This window comes from Lytechinus variegatus, chromosome 15 (assembly GCF_018143015.1).
Source record: "Lytechinus variegatus isolate NC3 chromosome 15, Lvar_3.0, whole genome shotgun sequence".
Lineage (NCBI taxonomy): Eukaryota > Metazoa > Echinodermata > Echinoidea > Temnopleuroida > Toxopneustidae > Lytechinus > Lytechinus variegatus.
The window spans coordinates 25,486,832-25,510,835 of NC_054754.1; the positions used below are offsets into that span (position 1 = coordinate 25,486,832).

At 38.3% G+C, this 24,004-nt stretch overlaps 1 protein-coding gene across 2 annotated transcripts in view; it reads left to right on the plus strand.

Moving 5' to 3' along the window:
• Nucleotides 1-1,141: 1,141 nt before the first annotated feature.
• The window catches only part of LOC121428369 (syntaxin-binding protein 1-like), a 31,158-nt gene continuing 8,295 nt past the window's right edge, over nucleotides 1,142-24,004 (plus strand). For both annotated transcript variants that reach the window (XM_041624950.1, XM_041624952.1), the window contains exons 1-11: nucleotides 1,142-1,192; nucleotides 14,275-14,324; nucleotides 15,188-15,269; nucleotides 16,084-16,160; nucleotides 17,083-17,161; nucleotides 17,666-17,769; nucleotides 18,832-18,980; nucleotides 19,547-19,762; nucleotides 20,484-20,588; nucleotides 21,858-21,921; nucleotides 23,141-23,206. In XM_041624950.1, the coding sequence (XP_041480884.1) occupies nucleotides 1,165-1,192; nucleotides 14,275-14,324; nucleotides 15,188-15,269; nucleotides 16,084-16,160; nucleotides 17,083-17,161; nucleotides 17,666-17,769; nucleotides 18,832-18,980; nucleotides 19,547-19,762; nucleotides 20,484-20,588; nucleotides 21,858-21,921; nucleotides 23,141-23,206 (1,020 nt within the window). In that variant the 5' untranslated portion in view covers nucleotides 1,142-1,164. The remainder of the gene's footprint in view (nucleotides 1,193-14,274; nucleotides 14,325-15,187; nucleotides 15,270-16,083; nucleotides 16,161-17,082; nucleotides 17,162-17,665; nucleotides 17,770-18,831; nucleotides 18,981-19,546; nucleotides 19,763-20,483; nucleotides 20,589-21,857; nucleotides 21,922-23,140; nucleotides 23,207-24,004) is intronic.

Here is a 24,004-nt window from a genome sequence, read left to right on the forward strand (position 1 = left end):
TTTAAGCTCCATATTGAAAAATCACCTAATAGGCAATGCGAGCGCGAAGTGAGCGAAATTTTTATAGTGATATGAAAGATTCTTATTTTCCAAGTTTCCCCTCATCTTACTTTATTCAATCTGGAAAATTTGACAAGCAAAAAAAAAAGGGTTTCACCCAAAATGTAAGGTCATTTAGTCCAAAATACATGTATAATTTCGAATGTGAATGATGATGCATTTTTTTCTCCATGATAAAAGACCAAAAATAGTAGGGGGACGTTTGATATTGTGTCCCCCTACTATTTTTGGTTGGGGGACACGTTCCCCCTGTCCCCCTGGGTTTTCCGCCCATGACTTTTCCCATACATCATTTTCCAATCCAATAATCTGCATATTTTGAGTCAAATTGTACTTTTCATCTTCTTTCGTTTATATAAAAATGCATATTTTTACACTTTAGTTTCCTCATTTTTAATTTAATGTTTGACATAGCGATCGATTTATGATTGTATTTTTGTAATTAACTTTTTTTAATTGCAAATAAGGTCTACCTTGATTTGTATTTAGTTAGTTCAGAATTAATTAAAATCTTACGTTGAAGGGTCATTTGTTTGGAGGTATAACTCGCGAAAAGTTATTTTCTCATGTATGGGCATTTTCATGGTAACTGACGTTTAACGGCACAATTTAACACAACTTTCATCGTGTGTATCTCCAAAACAATAAATGATGGGAGTTTGCTTTTGATAGAGTTAATAAAATGAACCTTGCTGTATACTCTTATACATAATCTATTTTTTTTTCAATGTAACGTACCACATTTGGTACCCATCAGCAAGCAACAATGAAATGGTTCCTTGAATATTTTTCTAGAATATAACAAAAATTCAGGCACAAGACAAGAGTCGGGTCACAATAAAGAAAACAAGAGGCGCACTGGTTCTTTTATTTCATCTTTACTGATCCTGGGATCTTGATTCATCTCTATTTTTGTCATATAGAAATGTATATTATTGACATCTCTATGATTTTTGTAGAAGCGCGCTTGCGAATATCTCCTCGACAGAAGAAGTCAGTGCAATAAATCATTACCAGTCAGGGATAAAAAGCGCAGCTCTGGCACCTAATGCAATGTAAATCTCTGCTACGAATCTGCGCGCACGTACGAGGTAAACAAGCAAAATGGCGTTGAAGGCGTTGGTTAACAAGCGTAAGTAATGTCACTTTTATTTAACATTGTAGGTATTTCCAACGTTAAAACTCGTATGTTTCGGCAGACGCTTCTTTAAGATTAGTTATTGGCATTTTTTCCCGATAAATTTTGTCCGCCATTTGTGTATAGAGATGGCTAGAACGTTCTGCTAGAGTGCTACTGCCCAGTCATGCCAGTGGCAGTGCATTGCTAGCGCCAGATAGCGGTAGGGCCTCGGCAAGGTCGGTGCAATCATCCAGTGCATGCAATGTGGCTGTGTGTTCATGTGTCTGTGACCGTTCGTCGACAAAATCAACGCAAACCTGCTTTGGCTTGAAACTCTTGAAATTTACATGTTGTCTGGACATTGAAATTTAATAATGCTTTCCAATCTATTCGTTGTGTCTTTATATTTATTCCTCTTTCTGTAATGTTTTTTTTTATATTTGTGCAATAAATAAATAATTGACACGTATCATTCATCCAGTCATTATTTGAAATATATTCTGTTGAATACTGTAAAAATCATACTTACATAGGCCCTACTGAGACATTTTCTTATTGTGTTTAATTATACTTTACTAGTTTACTTGAATTAATTATTACCCCTGTATTCCTGTTTATCTTTAAATTAATTTGCAATATTTCGAAACTTAAAATATTTATTTATCAAATCTTCTTGGACACTTTGCTGCACGCTGAAATTTACTATTTCTTTAGTTTTGATATTATTTCAACTCAAAGTAACATTAATTCTGTCTTTATCTACACAACAGATTTACTTTATTGAAATTTCAATCACTTGACCTTTGCTTCAACTACACCTTCTTCTTCTTCTTCTTCTTGATTTCCTCCAGTCTGGAGAACTGTACGCAGTGTACAGGTAGTTAGTTTGAAGTTAATATACGTGTACATGCAAGTAGTGGAGGTAAACGTAAGGTAGGTACAAAGTGCAGACACAGGGACCAAAGATACAAGGTCAAGGGTTTAGAACCTCTAGTCGTTTGTGATGTATTTCAGTCAAGAATCGGAAAGTGAAATAATGAAAATCTGGGATGTCTAGCTTGATCTGTCCTAGGACTCCCAGTAAGAGGAGTCTAGTAATAGATACAGACTTTACTGAAGGAGGAAGTCTATCCAGATCATCTCTTACTTCCGCTGGAAAGTGGGAGAGAGCTTTACTCCTTTCCTCGGAGTACATGTCACACTCTCCAATTATATGTTCCACGGTTTCATCAGCAGATTTGCAAGCTGTGCAGAGAGCATCCTGATGATCCTTTGTGATTTTACAGAGTCTGCTTCTGGTGAGGTAGGTGTGGGTCAGAAGTTGTGCCTTGAGGGTTATTGCTTGTCTCAGCCGGGGAGGATCGATCATGGATGGGTAGAGGTTCTGGATGTGGGCTGGGCTTACACCAACAAACAGGGAGAGAGAAGACCGTTCTTGGATTTGCAGACTGGTGGAGGTAGCTACAAATTGATTTGCTGCTAGTGATATCCTCCTCTTCCACGATGAGTAAGTGGATGCCTCACTGCAGGACTCTGTCAAGTCTGGTAGGTTGTATTTTTCTAGTAAGGCTCTATATTTCATCAGAGTTGGAGCATTGGGATTGTGGCACAAGGTGTGGAAGAAGATTCTTGACTCCACTCTGGAAGGAGGCAGGGCAAGCAGTTTACCAAGGAGACGTAGATGAGAGAGGTCAACCGAGGTGGAAAGAGGAGCTAAGCCTGTGAGGAGGTAGATTGCTGCAGAGCTAGTTGTCTTGGGAAGTCCAAGCAAGGTTTTGAATACTTGACTCTGGTATTTGTCGAGGGTGGCCTTTTCTCCCTCAAGAAGGTTGATGATTTCAACACCATACAGCATGCGGGGAACACAAAAGACATCCCATAAAACGGCAAGAATAGGCGGGGAGAGACCTCTTCTCTTAGCTCCAGAGCCAGTCAAGCTATATAGGGTCTTGCTTCCAAGCTGCATAATGTTGTGGCATCTGTTGTTGATCCGCTTGGATGCCCTTTGGACACCAAGATGTGGATGACTTTCTTTCTCAGGGATACTGTCTTCCCCAAACTTCCAGACGTGTGTTTCCTGTGTGGTCTTACAGTTGTAGACTACGACAGCACTCTTCGTTGGATTTATGGAATAGTGCCACTGACTGGAGTAGGAGTGCACTATCGCTAGCATCTCATTCAGCTCTTGTTGAGAGTTTGCCAGGAGAACCACATCGTCTGCCAGCACGAGAGTGCCCATAAAACGACCTAGGGTGCAGCATCCCGCTCCACTTTTCCTGAGTCTCTTAATGAGTCCATCTATAAAGACAAGGTAGAGGAGGGGAGAAAGTATACCTCCTTGTCTTACTCCTTGCTCAACAGGGAACCACTGGCTGATTTGGTTGCTCCAGTATACCGTGCTTTTCAACCCATTGTACAGTTTGAAAATGATGTACCAGGTGGTTCCAGTAACACCCAGGTGATAAAGTTTGTACATTAATCCTGTGTGCCATACCGTATCGAAGGCTTTCGCCGCATCCAGAAAGGCAGCAAAAGTAGGTCTTTTGCACTTGGTGTTATTTTCCACGATGAAGTTGAGGGATATTGCTGTGAGAGAGCATGAGTGATCTTCTTGGTGATCTTCTTGGTGATCTTCTTGGAATCCGTGTTGCAGTTCGTCGGGAACATCAAAATCTTCAAGGCATTGAGTAATTGTAGGCTTGAGGAGCACTTCTACCAATTTGCAGAAAGTGGTGGAGAGGGTAATACCTCTGTAGTTTCCTGGATCGCATACAGATTTTCCTTTGCCTTTGTGAATAGGTATGATAATCCCTCTGAGGAATGACTCAGGTATATGCCCATGGGAGAGTAGCGAGTTGAGTAGAAACAAGAGCAGCTTTCTTAGATTGTGTCCAGAGAATATGACATGCTCTGCTGATATGTTGTCAATACCCGGAGCCTTATTTCTCTTGAGCTTTTTGATTGCTGTATTAAGTTCTTCCATGGTAAACTCCACTTTAGTTGGGGTGATTGAGTTGGCAATGTCCTCAACACTATCTACAATGCTCTGTTGGTAACATCCTTGGCTTGGAACCGCAAGATCGGAGAAGAACGCATTGAACCCCTGTATTACAGCGTTACCAGCATACTTCTTGTCTCTATATATAAGGTTGTCAGTTTCTGATACTTTCTGGCTTCGAGACTGCTTGATGAGCGTGTAAAACAGCTTAGTATCAGATTTCCTAGCTCTTTCGATTTTTCTGATGAGTGAAAGCTCACAGCTCCTTCGAGATCGTATTAAGTGCTACCCGGAAAGCGTGTTTAGATACTTTGTACTCCTTCCATAGCGTATTGGAGGGATCTCTCTTTCTTCCATTACATTTCCATCTCTTCCAAGTCCTCTTCATATCAGTGTATATAGCATCAACCTTTGAGTCCCATTCATGCTTCTGATGTTTCCTCTTGGGACATGATGAGGTGGATTCCAGGTTTGAAGTGCTGGTGTTGCACATCTCCGTAGCTAGCTGATCTAGTACTTTCTCTAGTTGGTTGGGATGCAGAGAGTCATGTTGAAGGTTCTTGAGTACTCTTTCACAGGTTTCCTCAAGAGGCTTAGTGTACATTTCCTCGATGTCTCTTTGTGAGTGGTTATTCCATTTGACCTGGATGCGTTTAAGTGACCGTCCATTAGGTCTACTAGCAGGTGGCACTTCCTTGGTGTTTTTACATTCTCCTTCCTCCAGTATCCATTCAACAAACACTTGAATAGGCAGATGATCAGAAGTGTTCATGGGATCTTCATTGAGAATGCAGAACCTTTGCACTTTGTTCATCTGACATGCGCGAGTAATGAACATGTCAATTTGGGATTTGTTTACTCCATTATCACTGCAGTAAGTATACATGTGGCTTGATGCTATTCCGTGACAGCTGCTGACATTTCCAAGATCTAGCTTTTTCGTGAATGAGTGCAATAGGCTCGTCTTAGCTTTCCACAAATTAGTTGGAAGAGATAGGTCTGCATTGAAGTCGCCACATAGTATTACAATGTTGTCAGGGAATTGAGTGATGATGTTTTCAATCTCTGCAAGTATGTCATTGTATTCAACAGTGTCTACCAATCCGTAACCTGAGGGCATGTACACATTGAATAGGATGATGTTTTTACCTCCCTCTGGGCTTTTCAAATGGATGGCTATGAGTCTCGTTGAAGATGTTTCTAGCATAGTAGAATGCGGTTTCAGGTTCTTTTTCAATAAAACAGCGACACCAGCTTTCCCTCTGACATAAGTAGTAGGACCTGACTCATTCATATCAAATGTTTTTGTCACTACTTCATGAGCATCTGACACTGTTGCAAGCTTGTCAACTTCAAATCTATGAAGCCAGTGTTCTTGAATACATAAAATATCCACATTTTGTACAAGGTTGTGCAAGTAAAAACGATTGGCTTCAAAGCCCCTCATGTTGAATGAGATTATTTCTAGGGTCTCTGCTGAATTGGTTGTAGTGGGATTTGTAGGGTGGTGTGTCTGCTTAGGAGTGCAAGTTGAAGAGACAGTTGACTTATTGTGTGAAGGTGGCACTGGACTAGAGTTATCATTGTTCCAAGGTTGGCAGTTGGACTGTGTAGAAGCTGTGCTGCATGTATGGCAGCTCGATGAATCATTAAGGACAGTGTCTCTTTCGACTGGCAATGCCGAAAAACCTGCCTATTCATGGCTTCCACTTGGGGTGACGGTATCACGTTTGCTTGAGATGGTGCTTGGCATGTGTTATTATTTTGTATCACATTTGCTTCAGTAGGTGCTTGGTATGAGTTTATGTGATTTCGTATGCCTTGAACTAAGTCATACGAGGGTGGATGGAGGGTAGGTCTGGAGATTGTATGCACTGTATCCTGTTTTATACTGTCGCTGGGTTGGTTTAACACAGTGGAATATAGTGGGAATTGCGATTGCGGGACTGGGTGGGGACTTGTCCTTTCCCCTGTCTGAGTCTGATTTGTGATGATACGTGGAGGTTCGGTAGAGACTTTTTGACTTCCACTGTTAGGATACTCTGTACATGTGGGGGCTCCATGTGGAAGGTCATTGTACATTGCAGTACTGTTTGCATCACTGTGATTAGAGACATTTCCTGTTTGCTTGACTTGCTTCGTAGCTGAGAAAGTGCGGGTTTTGTAGCCCGTAGTCCTGGGTTTCTTGCTCCTCCGTCCAGGACATTTCGATTGCTTTGGAATTGCCCCTTGCTTTTGCCAGATTTTGTTTGTACCATGATGTCGTCATCTCCACTGCTGTCGTCTGTGCTGTCAGAGCATTCATCATCCAGTACACTGAATATATTCTGAGTTTGTAATGGAGGGTTTGTAACAGGGTCCCTTGCAGTCGAGCTTTGTTTGGCCCCTTTATATTTGGAATTGACTTTGTTGAAATCCTCAGGTTCATCGCTGAGTGATAGTGTTTCATCAAGCCCATGATCGAGGCAAGTGGCTAGCAGATGATCATTCTTCAATCTTGATTTGGCTAGTTCCTTAGACAGCATTTCATTGGTCTTTAAGAGCCCTTCATTCCCCTCAACAGAATGCTTCAGCTCACGTCTCAAAGAGTCGAGACTGCTCCTTGACTGAGCCAGATCTTTTTTGAAGTATTTTTCATTTTGGATCATTGTCTCATTTTCCTTCTGCAGTCTTGTATTGGTGCTTTGTAGTAGGGAAATTTCCCTTTTTTGGTTTTTGACAACAGCTTCAAGTTTTGGACATGCATGACAACAAGAAGCAGCTTCGGTCTGAGTTTGGCAATTGGTAGTTCTGATTGTAGACATGCGAGTGAGGGAGTTGATTGTTTCTTCCATAGGGACTGGTGTAGCATCGCAAGGTGATTCCTCAATAATGGTCTCTTCTTGTGGTATATTAAAAGCTGTATTTTGACCAGATGGGACTTCTCTATCCTGTGCAGGGATGGAGGAAGAAGACATTTGTCGATCATCTTGTGGTGGTATATGAACAGCTGTATCATGCCCAGTTGGGACTGCACTATGCTGTGCAGGGATTGAGGAAGACTTTTGTCGTACATCTTGTGGTATATCAACAGCTGTATCTTGCCCAGGTGGGATTGTTCTATCATGTGCAGGGATGGAGGAAGATTTTTGTTGGTCATCTCGTGTTATATCAGCATCTCGACCAGGTGGGAGTGCTCTATCCTGTGCAGGGATGGAGGAAGATGTTTGTCGATCATCTTGTGGTGTTATATCAACAGCTGTAACTTGACCAGGTGGGACTGCTCTATCTTGTGCAGGGATGGAGGAAGAGGTTTGTAGATCATCTTGTGGTGCTATATCAACAGCTGTAACTTGACCAGGTGGGACTGCTCTATCCTGTGCAGGGATGGAGGAAGATGTTTGTTGGTCATCTCGTGGTATATAAGCATCTTGACCAGGTGGGAATGCTCTATCGTGCGCAGGGATGGAGGAAGATGTTTGTCGATCATCTTGTGGTGTTATATCAACAGCTGTAACTTGACCAGGTGGGACTGCTCTATCTTGTGCAGGGATGGAGGAAGAGGTTTGTCGATCATCTTGTGGTGCTATATCAACAGCTGTAACTTGAGCAGGTGGGACTGCTCTATCCTGTGCAGGGATGGAGGAAGATGTTTGTTGGTCATCTTGTGGTATATCAACGGCTGCATCTTGACCAGGTGGGACTGCTCTATCCTGTGCAGGGATGGAGGAAGAGGTATGTTGGTCATCTTGTGGTATATCGACAGCTGTAAACATATCTTGACCAGGTGGGACTGCTATATCCTGTGCAGGGATGGAGGAAGATGTTGGTTGATAATCAGCCGGGTTATGAAGTGTATCTTCACCATCGTGGGTCGAGGGTATTTGCTCGTTCGCAGTACGCATTGGTTTAATTAACGGTTTGCAAGTGGCACAGGTAAATACAAGAGCAGCATCTGATTCATATCTGTGTATGTCTCCATCAGAGAGATCTGCACATGGGTAATGGAGCCAGCTTTTACAATGATCACATTCGATGGTGTCCATACATGAGTGTGTTTTGCACCGAGGACAGAGAAGTTTTTTATCTTTGTCTGTGCAGTCACATGGTTCATCCCATTTTGGTGGTGATGCCAGGGTGTTTCCACTTGCCTTGATTGCTGGTATATTAGTTGTTGTAGTAACTCCAGTGTGTTTCTTAGGGTATTTGGCTGCCCCTAGTTTTCTAGTATCTGACAAAAGCTGGGCAAGTTTCTTATTGGCTTCCACAATGTCGAGGCGGTTCTCCGCTGTCACGGATAGGATTTTGGGGAGATGGTCGTTGACCCACATGTCGATACAGGATCCATTAGCCAGTATACGATTGCTTGTATTGTACATGTTGAGGACAAACTTTGTTCTCTGACCTGGCTTACCATTTTGCTTGAGTTTGTTGGAGACTCTAAGCACATGCTCAACAGTATAGCCATTGGTATCAGTCACATTACGAATTTCAATAGCGAGGGTATTGCTATTTTCATTGAGCTTTTCAAAGTACTCTTTAATGTTACTCCGTAGGCACTCATAATATGCAGTACTGCATGTAATCACTATTTGCTTTCCACTATCCTTCATCTCTATTGTGGTCGTATCTTTACATTTCTCGAGTTTCTTTTGTATGGTTCTTTTCTTGTTGAGGGAATAGCTCCTTTGCACATGGTAAGGTAGATCTATAGAGATTTCAGATGAGATGTGTTCTGTGTTAGGTTTGCAGATGGACAGTACACCTCTGTCATTAATGGGCAGCATCTCTTTCTGCATGTTGCGTTTGCACACGCTGTAGGTCTATATCCCACTTCGATAGTTTAAAGTCCGAGGTGTATTGGATCAAATCCTCGGTTGAACTTGAAGATGGAGATAAGATGTAGATCTAGACCCTTACAAAATAAGTTTGCTGTATAGAAGAGCTGATTATGCTGATATTATTAGATGTTGGAAGCAAACATGTACATGTAAGAGTGCGATGTGGAAGATAGGGTGGGGGTACAGCATGCAATAGTCACTTCAATTTAAGATTAAGCAGGTTGCTGCAGAGGTGAAGCAGGAGGAAAGTACGTTACGTAACAAGAGTACACAATAATACATCTACACTACGTAGTACGGTAGCACACAGCCAAATATGACGGAGGGTGACACTGTACGAGACAACACAACACTTAGTTAGGTCACGCTCAACACAACATGAACAGACACAAGTCAGGCCAGGCCGAAACATGCATGCAGGTTACACGAAAGACATGCAGTAAAACAGAATAATATTACCAATTTAGCTGTCAAGCCTATATCATGTAGATCTAGCCTTGTAGATAATATACAACTGACTATGAGTTGGAAGACCTTGATTGAGGTTGATTACTGCAGACTAAGACTGAGGTAATGCATGCAGATCTGGGCACGTTTTCCCGCCAAACTCGTAGATCAATAGGTGGGACTATCTTCACAAAGTCTGTTGAGATTGGGCATCAGGTTCCATCCATAAGGTTATTTATCCTTGTCCATTCGTTGGCGAAATCACACTATAAATGTCAGCTGGTTAATGTATGTTCTTCCTAAGCCATAAAACCAAAGCCTATAATTATCTTGCAGAGTAAAGTACAAAAATTATAAGGTAATTTGGGAGAGAACAAAAAACACGTCCGTCCGTCCGAGTCACATACATGTAACATGATCCTCTTGTTGTTGTTTTTGCTGTTGTTCTCCTTATTCTTTTTTTCCTCATCCTTTTTCTTCTGTAATTCTCCTTCTCTTCTATTTTTTCTACACCACTCATTTTCTGCTTTTGTTGTTCATTTAGTCCTATTTTTTTTTTTGGGGGGGGGGGTTCTGTATTTTTATTTCAAACACAATAGTAGAAAATCAATATATTGTCATTTCTACCAAAATTACCAATTCCATCGACATTATCAATGTTAATTCAATTTATGTTTTACACCTATAGTACGGGCTTAAGGAAATTTTAGCATGTGTAAAAAGGGTATTCATGATCAGCCTTATTTTCTAACATTGATGAAAAGAGCGGGAAAAGTTGTGTCAATAACTTGATTCAGTTGATTTCTTTCACCTCCGAGTCTTTTTTGTCCTGATGACTTCATTGGAAAAACTAGCCTATACTAACTTTGGAATTCTCTTCCCAATGATATACATGTAGCAAAAAGGAAACTGTACTTTACTTTTGAAAAATATCTTTCACTTTAGAGTCAAAGAGAAGATGCAAATACACTGTACAGTATGTTCAGTAGATTTAGCCTGAATACTGACCACGTTCTTTTCTTTTCTCTACCAGGTTTATTTTACATAGTTTGATTGAAGTTTTTCTATCAATATGACTAAATGATGTCCTGTCTTTTTCTATTTCTTTTCTCTCTTCCTTCTATTCTCTTTGTGTTATTGTTGTTGTTTTTGCTGTTGTTCTCCTTATTCTTTTTTTCCTCATCCTTTTTCTTCTGTAATTCTCCTTCTCTTCTTCTATTTTTTCTTCTACTTCTTCATTATATTCTTTTATATATTATCTCTATGCATCTTATTAATTGGTAATAGTAAATTTTGAATTTTTCGTTTTTTTTTTTAAATACGTAAATAGTATAATTTTACCATTTTATTATCTTAATTCTATAAGTCAAAGACCCCACTGGTAATAAGCCTTAGAGCTTTCATGGGTCATCATGTGCAAGCCTGTTGTTTTTAATTCTACTGTACATATGTTATGGTGACTTGCCAAATAAAATCATTCAATCAATCAAAGTTTAGAAAGAAAATATCAGAGAAGCAGGGCCCAGGGGGAAGATTTTAAGTTTTTGAAGACGACTGGACAGGTAAGACTGAAGAGGATGGGGGGCACGGAGCAGGGGAAAAAATACACGGGGGCTCGGGGCGATTTTGCCCCTGAAATGCCCTAAAGAGCCCTGGAAAACTAAAATGGAGGCCCTGAAATTCATATAGGGTCCAATGTAAACTTTAACACAAATTAGGATATTTGGGCTAGTGAGCTCAAAAATAGCCCCGGAAAATAAATTATTAATTTTTTCCCTGGCACGGAGAGAAGAGAGGAAGTACTGAGTAGGATGTCCGAACGCAAACTGGCAAAGTCATACTAAAATTTTAAGCAATTATTAGTGAATGTTAGGTTCACACTACCAATCCTGATAATGCCCGATCACTCATTTTCCATGACCAATCAAATTTTTATTTTCTTTTAATAGTTACAACTTACTTTCGGATCACACTTTTATTTCCCATTAACATTTCAAAAGTTCAAAGTTCCTCAATCAGTCCGTCTAATAGACAGCCTGATTGAGGAGGTTTGAAATATTTGGAGAAAATAAAAAATTGTGATCCAAATGTAAAGTGACAAGAAAATAAAAGTTTGGGCCTCTTTCAGGGGGGCGTTTCATGAAAGGACTTGTCAGACGTTTTATCCGACAAGTCCCATTTTATCCGACAGTTACCATAGGAAGAGTGCCTCTCAGCCAATCAAAATCATGGAAAGATGTCAGATCTCTGAGATCTGACAACTTGTCGGATAAAAATATTGATGAAACGCTCCCCAGGGTCTTCTTATTCTTCTGGTAACAGTACCAGGCCAACGTCAGGTGTATTGTCGTACTGGTCGGGCTCAATTACTTTCTTCAATTTTACGTAATTGAAGAAATGTTCAATTAATACAATTACTTTTCAATTAAATTACATTATTTTCAATTACGATTGCCAATTTTGTCAATTACAATTTCAATTACTTTCATAGATATGTCATAAATGAATTGTATTCTGTATACCGGTACCACATATTTCAACATAATTCTAAGTTGCAGAGAAGATTGACATTTATAAAGGTTTATGTTAAAGAGCATGGATTCTGCCTATTTCACTCTTTGATGCTGAAGTAGTTGACGTGAAAAAGGTCATGAAATTAAATAAATTAAGTAAGTTTATTCATTGGGATTATGTAACTGAATGTAATTAAAGTAATTGACAGTAATTGAAGTCAATTAATTTTTTTGAAATTACAATTACTTTCTCTTTCAAAAGTTCAAATACAATTACAATTACTAGAATTTCCTTGTAATTGAGCCCAACACTGCCCTCTTTACAAAAGTCACTAACTGATATGGTAAAGAGCCAGTGTATGTACATTTTGGATAAGTATTGAGAGTAGGAATAATTTAATAGGAAGTTTTTACTTACAAGGAGGAGCGTGATATACAGAACAAGCAGTACGGTACACTTTTTATTCTTTTTTTGTTCTAGATTTCTCCACAAACAACCTTAGACTAGTCTCACAAGTTACAGTATCATTTAGAAAATACTAATAATGACATGTGAATGTATGAAAATCAATAATTTGCTTGTTGGCCATCTGCCATATATATGCCAGGCAGATTGCACCACTACACTGTACATAATGAAGCTACATGTACAATGTAACATGTAACTTCTGAGGTTGCATGCCATGATCTCACCACCCAGGTTTTAAGTATTTACAAATATTGCTTCATACATTTTACTCATTTTCAGAACCAGACATGCTTGGGAGAAGTGTACATGTTACATGTACTATCAAATTGGGCTATGAAAAACTTAAAAGAAAATAATGTGTGTTTTTTACATGTATACACAATTGAATTTACACTATCAAACACTATTGGAAATGGGGATTATATCTACTGTAGTACACTCAAAGTAAAAATAAGAGGCAAGAATCTGAGGCAAGATGATTGTAAGATTTTCAAGAGCAATTTTATCTGTATTGATGCGAAATTGATTTTTCCCCCATTTGTGTACAGAAACATGAAGAGTCTACACGTACATGTATACAGAACTGACTTCTAGCAAGTGACTTTTCAGATTCTAATCTTGAATATAACATGTACACTACCCAATAAAACATCATTTTGAAAAACCTAAATTGATGTTGATGGTCTGATGCTAAATTTTGTTTGATGCAGAGTACAAACTACATATAGAATTTTTTTTTCTTCAAGATTTATTGCCATCTGTATTTGTACTGTACTGTGGGTTTGTCTTATAATAGCCATGGATGCATCTTGTGGTTGTATATATGTATACATGTATGATGTACATGTAGGTCCTACTGTGTAAGTATTGGGATTGCTGTTTAAACTGTAGCTACATGTACATGTAAATCACCTTCTTATTGCCTTAATGATGACTGTCACTTAAGGATGATTGTCACTTAAGGATGATTGTCACTTCACTTTTTTTCTCTCCTAAACGAAGTTCAGCAGAGACCTACATGTAGTAGCCAGTTTTCCTGTACAAACACTGCTGAACTAAACCTCTTTACAAAGTTCTGTTCAACTTGCTCATATTTCTTTATTTCTACATCAATTGTGTTCATACTTGGTACATGCATGTATCATCCTTGGATAACAATACATGTACATGTGTCCATAAGGATGATGGGGTCAAAGGTCACCTAGAGGTCAAACGGTTAAATGATATTGAGGTCATATCCATCCTTTTGTTAACCTAGCTCTTATTTCTTTATTTCTGCATCTATTTTTATCACACTTTCAAATAATCATTGGGTTTAAATACACGTACCACAAGTTTGTTGTTGCGGGTGCTTGGGTCAAAGGTCATTATCATCTAAGGGTCAAAAGGTCAGAATTTTTGTTCAAATTGCTTTCATTCCTTTCTGTCTGCATCAATTTTGTCTACATGTACATGTAAATGATTCTGAGTAATAGCAAATGTGTCTCCATGTCATGAGGATGACAAGGTCAAAGGTCATCAAGGGGTCAAAAGATCATATTGCGTATTTTATTGATCATAATATCAGGCAAGATTCAAGATTTGTGAACCACCTTGTAGTCATAAAGCAATACTCGAATATACACTGTAAGGACATGTTGACTTGTTAGAAGAATATTGCAAGCCTGATTGTATGTAGTGTATGTGAGCAGCCAATACCAGCAATGATGCTAATGCATGTTCTCTGTATGCATGTACATGTACATGAAGAAGAAAGATATTTCTAAATTTACATGTACATATACAACTGTAGCTCTATTACTTTTGTATACAAGCACTTTTATTCACAATATCTCTTTTCTTTCCAGGTATTATGAATGATGTCATCATTCCACTCAGAAAGCGGAAGTGCCAGAATGTAAGTAATCTGATTCTGATTTGTACTGTACATGCACATACTGTATACCATGGAAAAGTTGTTTTTATAACAAATGTTTTACAATGCACTTTCATAAACCATAAGTTACACCATGACTACCTGTACACACTATTGATGTGTTCTTGTGCCATAAAATGCAATGTAATTTAATATTTTTTCTTTGTTTTTTTTACATACAATGTAGTGGCAGTGAATTTTCTGTATTTCTCGTCAAAATTTGTTAAACTGCTTTCATACGGTACTGGTATGATTTTTATAACAAATCAAATTTCAGTTTCAACTGATGTGAATCAAAATAAGTAGTTCAATATTTCATTTTTTTTGCTTTAAAAAACAAAGATCTCTTTTTGCATTGAGAGGAGTTATGGTTTATTTTTTTGAGTAACAGAATCACTTGATTGGGTTTGGAATTTTGGATTCTTATCAACTCAGCAGGCTTAAACTGCAATTTTGATACAAAGTAAAAGAAAACTTTGGAAATTATATTCATTTTCTATTTACCCATCATACAAACCAGTGGCGTACCCAGGATTTTCCAGGGGGGGCGCGAAAATCGTACGCCAAAAAAATTGACAAGCCAAAAAAAAAAGATCTTCAACAACCACAAAAGGATTTCGTACCAGAAAAAAATTTGACAAGTAAAAAAAAAAGTCTTCAAGTTCAAAGGAACAGGCCACTTGTGGCTCATCAGGGATCAGTTATGACTCTCAGGGGGGCAGGGATACGTCCCTTGCATGGTTTGTGACTCTGCCCCCCCCTGTAAGTACATGTACGCTAATGATGCAAACCTTGAGAGATCATCTCATTTTCCTTTTCATTCATGTATTTATCTCTCCTTTCAGGTTTTGATCTTGGATCAGCTGAGTATGAGAATGATATCAGCATGTGTTCGCATGCATGATCTAGCTGATGAAGGCATTACTAGTATGTACCTTGATTCTCACCTTTTTCTTCAGAAAAAAACATTTTTTAAAAATTAGATGAATTATACATGTAAAGTTTGGTCCTGAGATCAAATTTAGGAAGAAGCTCTCCCAAAGGGATTGGTAAATGATATGCTGGAATCCTGAAAATTATCAAGAAGAATTATTTTGTTGTGAGTTATTGCTCTGCACACATGAATGTGTGTATGGGACTACACACCAGTGGTTTCACCCAATATTTCAGCCTTTTTGGTGAATACTAGGGCAAAGATCTGAAGAGACACCATTACATTGACCCTTTTCACCATAACATTCATTCTAATTTGACAGGAAATGGTCTTAATAAACCTGTAGAAGTTGTTGGAGTTATTGTTTGTGATCCTGAAAAATTATGTATAAGTACAAAAGTGGTTAAGTCTGCTATTTTGTGTTTTCCAGGGTACAATCACAACTCATATGTGAATACTTATTTTACAAGTACAAAACACATTACCATTAACCAATGCAAATCATTCTACTTCATGCTCCTTTTCTTGTATGTGAAATATATTTTGACAATTTTGAATTACGTTCTAAAAAGAAACATGATCAGACAAAAGAAACCCATGAATCTTAATGATAATAGTCAGTTCTTGTATAGCGCATAACACATTATGAATAACGTCTCTATGCGCTTCCAAAGGACTTGGATATTATTACCCTTGCTGTAGCTCAAGCAGCTTGTGTTTATATTTGATCCGTATGAACATTTATTTAGTCCATAATTGCTTTTGATATCATGATAACTTTTATAATTGTCTGGTTGCATTTTATAGTTGTGGAAGACATCAATAAGAAGAGAGAGCCTTTGAAGGGTTTAGAAGGTGTCTACATCATCCAGCCAAATGAAAAGGTATCTTTTGAATATTCTGTTTACCTTATACTACAAATATTTTATAAGATATGGAGGAAATTGATGCTATGGGATTTGATGTCCATGTAATTAGCCCTTGTTTGAAATGGGATAGAACCACCAAACCAAGACTCTTGGATGCACAATCTCTTTGCTGAGTTTATCTTTGATAATTCTGATAATAGATACAAAATATATTTTGCATGATAATCATAAGTCTTATTTATTTACCCAGGGTTGCAACTTTAGTGGTCCCTGCAGGCCTTCGCCTAAGCTATTGATATCTTTATTCTTTCTAAAATGTTGAGAGCATAAGAAGGCCCCGTGTTTGAAAATAATAATAATGTGCATTTATATAGCGCTTAACACGTTTGAACGACGCCTCAAAGCACTTTACAGATATACTATTACCCTGGTCATTGGATTCTTGCATGCCCGCATACAATGTATGCACCTTCTCCACTCCCTGGGGAGCATTTCAGCAAGAGTTCCAAGACTCAATTGCTAGGCAGACTCCATAGGCTTTCGCATCATACCGGTTACCCATTTAACACCTGGGTGGAGAGTGGCAAATTGTGGGTTGATGCCTTGCCAAAGGACGCTAGGCCATGGTTGGATTCGAACACACAACCCTCTGATTACAAGGCGGGAGTAGGAACCGCTACACCACGGCGCTTCCACAGTCCAGTTTAAGTCCTTGGTTTGTCTCGGCCATGGCTCAAACCCACAATGAGGCAGGTGCTCTACCACTGAGCTGCCAAGTCAAGTAATTCCACCATATGCATATCCTAATTTGAACAGATACATAGATTTTCTGGCTAAATGAATGATTTTTTTTCTTCTTCACCAAAAGAAGTCAACATGCACATTCTATTTCTTACAACTATCAATTACTCTCTTTTTGGTTATATTTCTATTTTAGAATGTGATGCAGCTGATTGCAGACTTCAAGGATATCAACTCTCTTCAGTACAAGTATGCTCACATCTTCTTTACAGAAAGTGAGTATTTTCCCTGTTCTAGCATGTTAACATGACCAAGAATTAAATAAAAAGACTCGTCCTCAGCATGTATAACATATTCTTTATTTGTTTCTGTGGAGAAAGACAACTGCATATTATTGAAAGTTGTAAGCCCGACCCATACAGCTCAATTCGTCAACCTAGTCAGTAATCTGTGAGCACGATAAGAAGGGCTTCCCTTGTAAGGTACTTGTAGACCAGTCCTGATGCCTGACTGTGTCAAAGAAATGCCTGAACTAAATGCTGTGCATTGTTTGTTTTATCAAATAATCCCTTGAATGATTGAATCTTCATAATTGAATGAAGCCATGTTGAGCCATGATATTAACTTATAACTAGTCATCACTGATCAATTGTATCATTGCATGATAGACAAAAATAGATTCCTTGTCAAAGGTAATCTCTCTAACAATCACATGAATAGGATCCACACTGTCATAAGATAATGAGATACATGACATTTTTATGTTTTCTCTTCCCCAGCTTGTGAGGATGCATTGTTTGGGAGATTATGCAAGAGCCCTGCTCAACGGTTTATCAAGACACTCAAGGAAATCAACGTTGCATTCCTACCGTATGAATCACAGGTAATCCCTTCTATGAATATTGATGAGTATTCTAAGTAAATGAATGGTCAGTTGATGCTCACATGATAAAACATAGTTTTCATTAGTAACCCAATACTAAGATTGTAATCACTTATTGGTCAAAACTATGTCACGTGTGACGCGGTGCAATTTCATCTATCATCATCTAAGACTTTGACTTGCTTGAATTTGCAATTTCTTCTATCAAACCCTGTGATAGAATGCTTAACCCCAAGGGAGGGCAACGAGTTGAAAGGCTACGTGCACAGCGTGAAGGAATAAAACACAAAATTCATAATTTTCTTTTATATTTAATAGCAATCCTGTTTCCTGGGGGTGTTTCACAAAGATTTAAGTATGACTTAAATCGCACTTAAATGCTGATACGTATCTGAAATGCAACGTGCAATCTAATTGATCAATATGCAGTCATGCGCATCCTCTTTGCATGATCTGACCAATGCGGTCATGGCTTTTTTACCGCGCACCACTAGGTATTTACATGCGACTCTAAGTCATACTTAAGTCTTTGTCAAACACCCCCCTGGGGGTGTTTCACAAAGATTTAAGTATGACTTAGGTCGCACTTAAATGTCGACGCGTACATGATATGCAACGCGCAATCTTATTCATCAATACGCAGTAGTGCGCGTCCTCTTGGCATGATCTGACCAATGCTGTCATGCCTTTTATACTGCGCGCAACTAGACATTTAAGAGCGACTTTAAGTCATACTTAAATCTTTGTGAAACACCCCCCAGGTCTGCTTTGTGCATAATAGTAAACTGCACAGTTACCAGCAAGTGTATGAAGTTATGCGAATGTGTAATACCCTTCATGAAAATGTATTTGGACAGCCCACTCTATAAGAATAACTCCAGCTTGATCAACATGGACCATGCAGTAAACTACAATGCCATCAATGTGTTGACATTTGACCTCTCCAATTTTGTCATCATAATTATTGAAAATATTGCTTGATTTCATTGTTGCAGGTTGTGCAAGTTGCCGTGGATGAGGTTAATAACAATTTACCCCTTTGTCTCCAATTCCTTTTTGTAGGTGTTCTCTCTTGACTGTCCGGACAGCTTCAATGTGTTTTACAACCCTTCTCGATCACAAACACGACCAATGTATGTAGAACGCATGGCTGAACAGATAGCCACCCTGTGCTCAACACTCGGTGAATACCCCGCCATTCGCTATAGAAGGTATGTCTCGTTTCTTTTCTGAAGAAGAATCCAGCAATGACACTGTCCCTTGTTTTGTACAAGTTCATCCATGGAATTCTGTACTGTAGCATTGGCCTACTTTTTGTTCACAATATTTATAATTTTTTTTGCAATAATCTGACCCCATCTATATATTGACAGGGAGGGCAAGTACTAGTATGATATTCTGTATGCCAATCTGTCTGTATGAATAAAAAGTATGTGCAAGATGATTTCTAAAAGTTGTGTAATTGCTGAGTAAATAGCAAAACAAGCATGAAATTATTGTTCAATGACAACTCTTTTCCCCAAGCAGTAATACATTGTCTCACATGTTTATCTGTGTTAGTGATCTTCAGTATGATCGGTTTTCAGCTTAGATTTGATTGCGCAAAGTTCAGTTGATGTAACCGTACCAGATCTAGATCTATGATATTCATGTATTGACAATTAACCTTATTGGTTTTACAGACTTTCTCATGAAATAAGTGTTCACTGCAACTACTTTCATTTATCTTTAAACCTGTAATAGGAATTGAGGTTTTATTATCATTCTTCTCCAACAGCGAGTTTGACCGTAACATGGAGTTTGCCCACATGATCCAGAACAAGCTAGACGCCTACAAGGCCGATGACCCCAGCATGGGTGAAGGTCCTGAGAAGCGTCGATCACAGCTCCTGGTCATCGATCGCGGCTTTGATCCCGTCTCCCCTCTCCTTCACGAGCTCACCTACCAAGCTATGGCGTATGACCTGCTGCCCATTGAAAATGATGTCTATAGGTATGTCCCAGGGCACTCTCAAAAAGCACCTTTTGCGTACTAAAGAGACCATGTGTAAAGCAAATTAATAAATAAACAAATATACAGACAAAATAAAGAAACAAATAAATATTGCTGTTTTCTTTTTCAATTCAAATAAACATTTATTTTCTTGGGTTTTCACAAAACATTTAACAAGTAATAAATAAATAAGTATATAAATAATTAAATGTATAAATATATAAATGAATGAATGAAGAATGAATAAATAGATATTTAAATAAATGAGTGGTTATTTTTATTGATGCTGATGTACAGGGTATATGCTCAAATCCTTATCTAGCTTCATGACATATAAAGGAGAAATAATTCTAACTTCTTTATCACAATAGGGTCAGAAAAAATTGGGAGTTTGCGAAGTTGGGGTTTTTATTATACAAAAGAAAAGTTCTTCAAAATATTTTTAATATTTGATTTAACTTGAATTCACACCACTAATTAGGATTTTCCAAAATATATGAATAAAAACGATAGCTGCAATGAAATGTTTTCAACTCTTCCATAGCGTTGTCATCATCTTCTTTCTTTGGTTCGATTGGCAATCAGTCATATTTGACTGTTGCAAATTTTATTTAAAATCCGTCACTCCTCACAATATAATAATAGTATTTTCTAATAGCACCTTCCTAATATGTGTTTGTTGTTGTGGTAATTTCAAATACACTATTCAAATTTTTTTTAGATACGAGCAGCAGGGTGGTAGCGCTCCAGACTGTGAAGTTCTAATGGATGACAAAGATGAGATGTGGGTTGCCCTCCGTCATCAGCACATCGCTGTAGTATCACAGTGAGTTACCATCAACATTTTATTCCGGGGAGGGCGGGTTTGATGAAGTGTGGGAGTAGTCTGAAGGGGGGGGGGGCTGACCAAGGGGGACTTGGAAACGGGAAAGATACATGGCAGGCGGCTCAGAGCTATTCTGCCCTCGAAATGCTCAAAACAGCCCTGGAAACTCCTCAAAAAGATCCCTGGGAAATCCCCATTTATTGTGATGCTAAATATTACCCAGTGTTGTAGATTTAGGAAGTAACTTGTGAAAAATAGCCCCTTAAAATACAATTTTAAGTTTGCCTACATGGAAGAAGCTAGTTTAGGGAGAGAGTATGAGGGTTGGGTTAGAATGAATCATGCCAAGTTGAGGGAGGGGTTATAAAGAGTGTGAGTTGAATACTTGGAATGTGATAATCAAGTCTTGCGAGTAGTTGCAAATTGGACATTGATCTATTTATTTTTTCCTATGCAAAAAAAGCAAGAAAATTTAGCATTCAAAAATTATATTTTCATATTTCTTGGCCACATAAAATCAGGCTGCAATCAATTGCAAATTAGAAGAGGTCAAGTGGGATCGATTTTTCATGTACTTTGGTTCAAAAGACTGACAAACAATCTTTTTTTTTTCATATGTGCTACTGATTGTACTACCAGTATTTTCAAATTAAGCTTTTATTTTCAAACTGTTGATGATGTACATGTAGATTATGTAACTTAGATTGAAGCCTTTATGTCATATGAAACATTTCATCCTCATTTCAGCTTGTATATTGTGAGAGGGTTAAAAAAAAATCAGGGTCCACCTGAAGAACCTCATTCAGCTCTAGATTTTGATCAGGTCTTGCAGGAAATGTGTATAATTATGTGCAATGATGTAGGCATGAGGAAGAGACTTGGGGCAAGGAGGGGAGGGGGATGAGCAGAAACCCCTAATAGAAGAGTCTTGAGCAAGCCTAATATCTTAAGGCATGGTCACACTGCCCGAGCGTTGTTGGACCAGTCGTGATGCGGAAAGAAAAAAAATCAACACCGCTCGCTCCCGTTCACCATTTTCTATTTCGAAAATTATTTTGTTTTCGATTTTTGTTTTTGATTTTTTCCCCAATTTTGTGAGCGAAATTCGACCCCCTCTCCCTACTGCTCCAACAACGCTCAGGCGGTGTGACCATGCCTTTAGACTTGGTATGTCTGGCGTCTAATAATCAAAATCATGAATTAAAAAATCATTAGTAATTGGCCATGAGTGATGATGTCTTTTTCTTGTGAACTTCTCTCTTACTACAGGACTGTGACTCAGCAGTTCAAGGAATTCGCCCAAGGCAAGAAAATGGGATCCGGAGGGGAAAAGGTAACATATTCTTCATAATATTGTGATCAGCATCATTATCATCAACACCTTTATCATGATCATCTTCATCATCATCATTATTGTCATTATCATCATCATCGTTATTATTCTCTTTATCATCATCATTTTCTATATCATCATCATCATTGTCATCATTCTCTTTATCATCATCATTATCATCATCATTGTCTTTATCATCATCATCGTCATCATTCTCTTTATCATCATCATTATCATTCTCATTATCATCATCATCTTTATCATCATCATTCTCTTATCACTATCATCATCATCGTCATTTTTTTATCATCATCATTGTCATCATTTACTGTATCGTCATCATTATCATCATCTTCATCGTCATCATTCTCTTATCATTATCATCATCATCATCATCATTCTTTTATCATCATCATTGTCATTCTTTTATCCTCATCATTATCATCATCAATCTCTTTATCATCATTATCATCAGCAGCATTGAGTGTTATTTCTTTAGTTGTGACGTCTCTGTGACACTTTGGGGGGAAAGTGATGCTTTGCGCCATGCACGAGGCAGCTACATGTACTCTCAATCCTTCTCACCCCACCTCAATTTCTCACAATGGTTCTAGGCCTGAGATCTTTGGTCCGCTCAAATATATGACGACGCATCCTCATGGGCTGCACATCTTGGGGGTGTGTCATATCCTCGTATCACAAGGAGCGCACTGCATGCAACATAGAAGATGCATAGTCACATGAAACGAAATGTTAAACTTCTACGCTCTTAGTTGGCAATCCAGCATCTACAGTAATTTTGCAAACGTGGCACAAAATAATAATAATAGTAATAATTGCTGGATTTATATAGGGTTTTTGCCACAGGTAACAAAGCACAGCTATTGTTATCCCGACTTAAGCAGAGAATGAGTAGTTGTAATGGTAAGATTCTGCCTCCCAAACGTTCACATGCAAATCCAAAGCTACCTTTTTTTTTTAGTTTTATGCTACAGGTTCCTCAGATGGCATGAAAAGCCATAGGGCCACTGGTTTCTTATTCACAGGAATTTCTACTTGAGTAGTTGATGAAATAAGCCATCCATATTAGAATTCCCTCTGTTGAGGTTGCTCCAGCAAAATCCAGGAGTTTTGTATTCAACAAACATTGAATATGTGATTTCCACCTTGGAGAATAGCAATTTTTAATATATTGTATTGCCTTATTTTTTTTCTTCAGACAAGTGTTCGTGATCTGACTCTGATGATCAAGAAGATGCCGCAGTATCAGAAAGAATTAAGGAAGGTATGTATTGAACATATTGTCATGGTTATGTTTTACACGTCTTTCTATTCCCGGTCGATGCATCAACTTATGCATGGATTCGCTCTCAAATGACTGAATTAGGCGAAGTAAACAAAAATGTGTACACTTCCATCGCCCCTGATAGATGGCGTTCTATCCAATTCAGATTTGGCTATGTAATTCTACATTTACATATAAATAGTATTCTGGGGTGTGATTTTGGCCATCAAAACTAGGGGTACTTTTTTATGCCAACTCTCACAGAGGATATTCGATGGAGGCATTGTGTTGTTAGCCCATCTGTGTCATTTTATTTTTTTGCAATAATTCAAAAAAATATTTTACAGATCCAGCTTCTAATATTTGTCATGTACATGTATGCATATGGGAGTGACGATGATTTGATAAGATTTGGGGGTCAAAAGTCACAGTGGTCATTATATATCAGAAAATATCTTGTTCTTCTGATACCTCAAGAGCTCTATGAGGGATCCATTTCAAGTGGAGCACATTATATATGGCTAGGAGCAATAGATTTAGGATTCATAAGGTTGAAGGCGATAGAGGTCATAGCTTGTCAAAATAAAATGTAGGTCCAATAGACACAAAATCTAATGTGGTTTGAATATCATCATGGAAATAAGCATCTGGTCAGATTTTGAAAGTTTTTTGATAAATGAAAAATTGAAAATTTCTGATCTGGCAATGACAGGGGGATAATTTACTACCATAACAAAGAATCCATCTGGGGAGCGTTTCATGAAAGGACTTGTCAGACGTTTTATCCAATAGTTACTA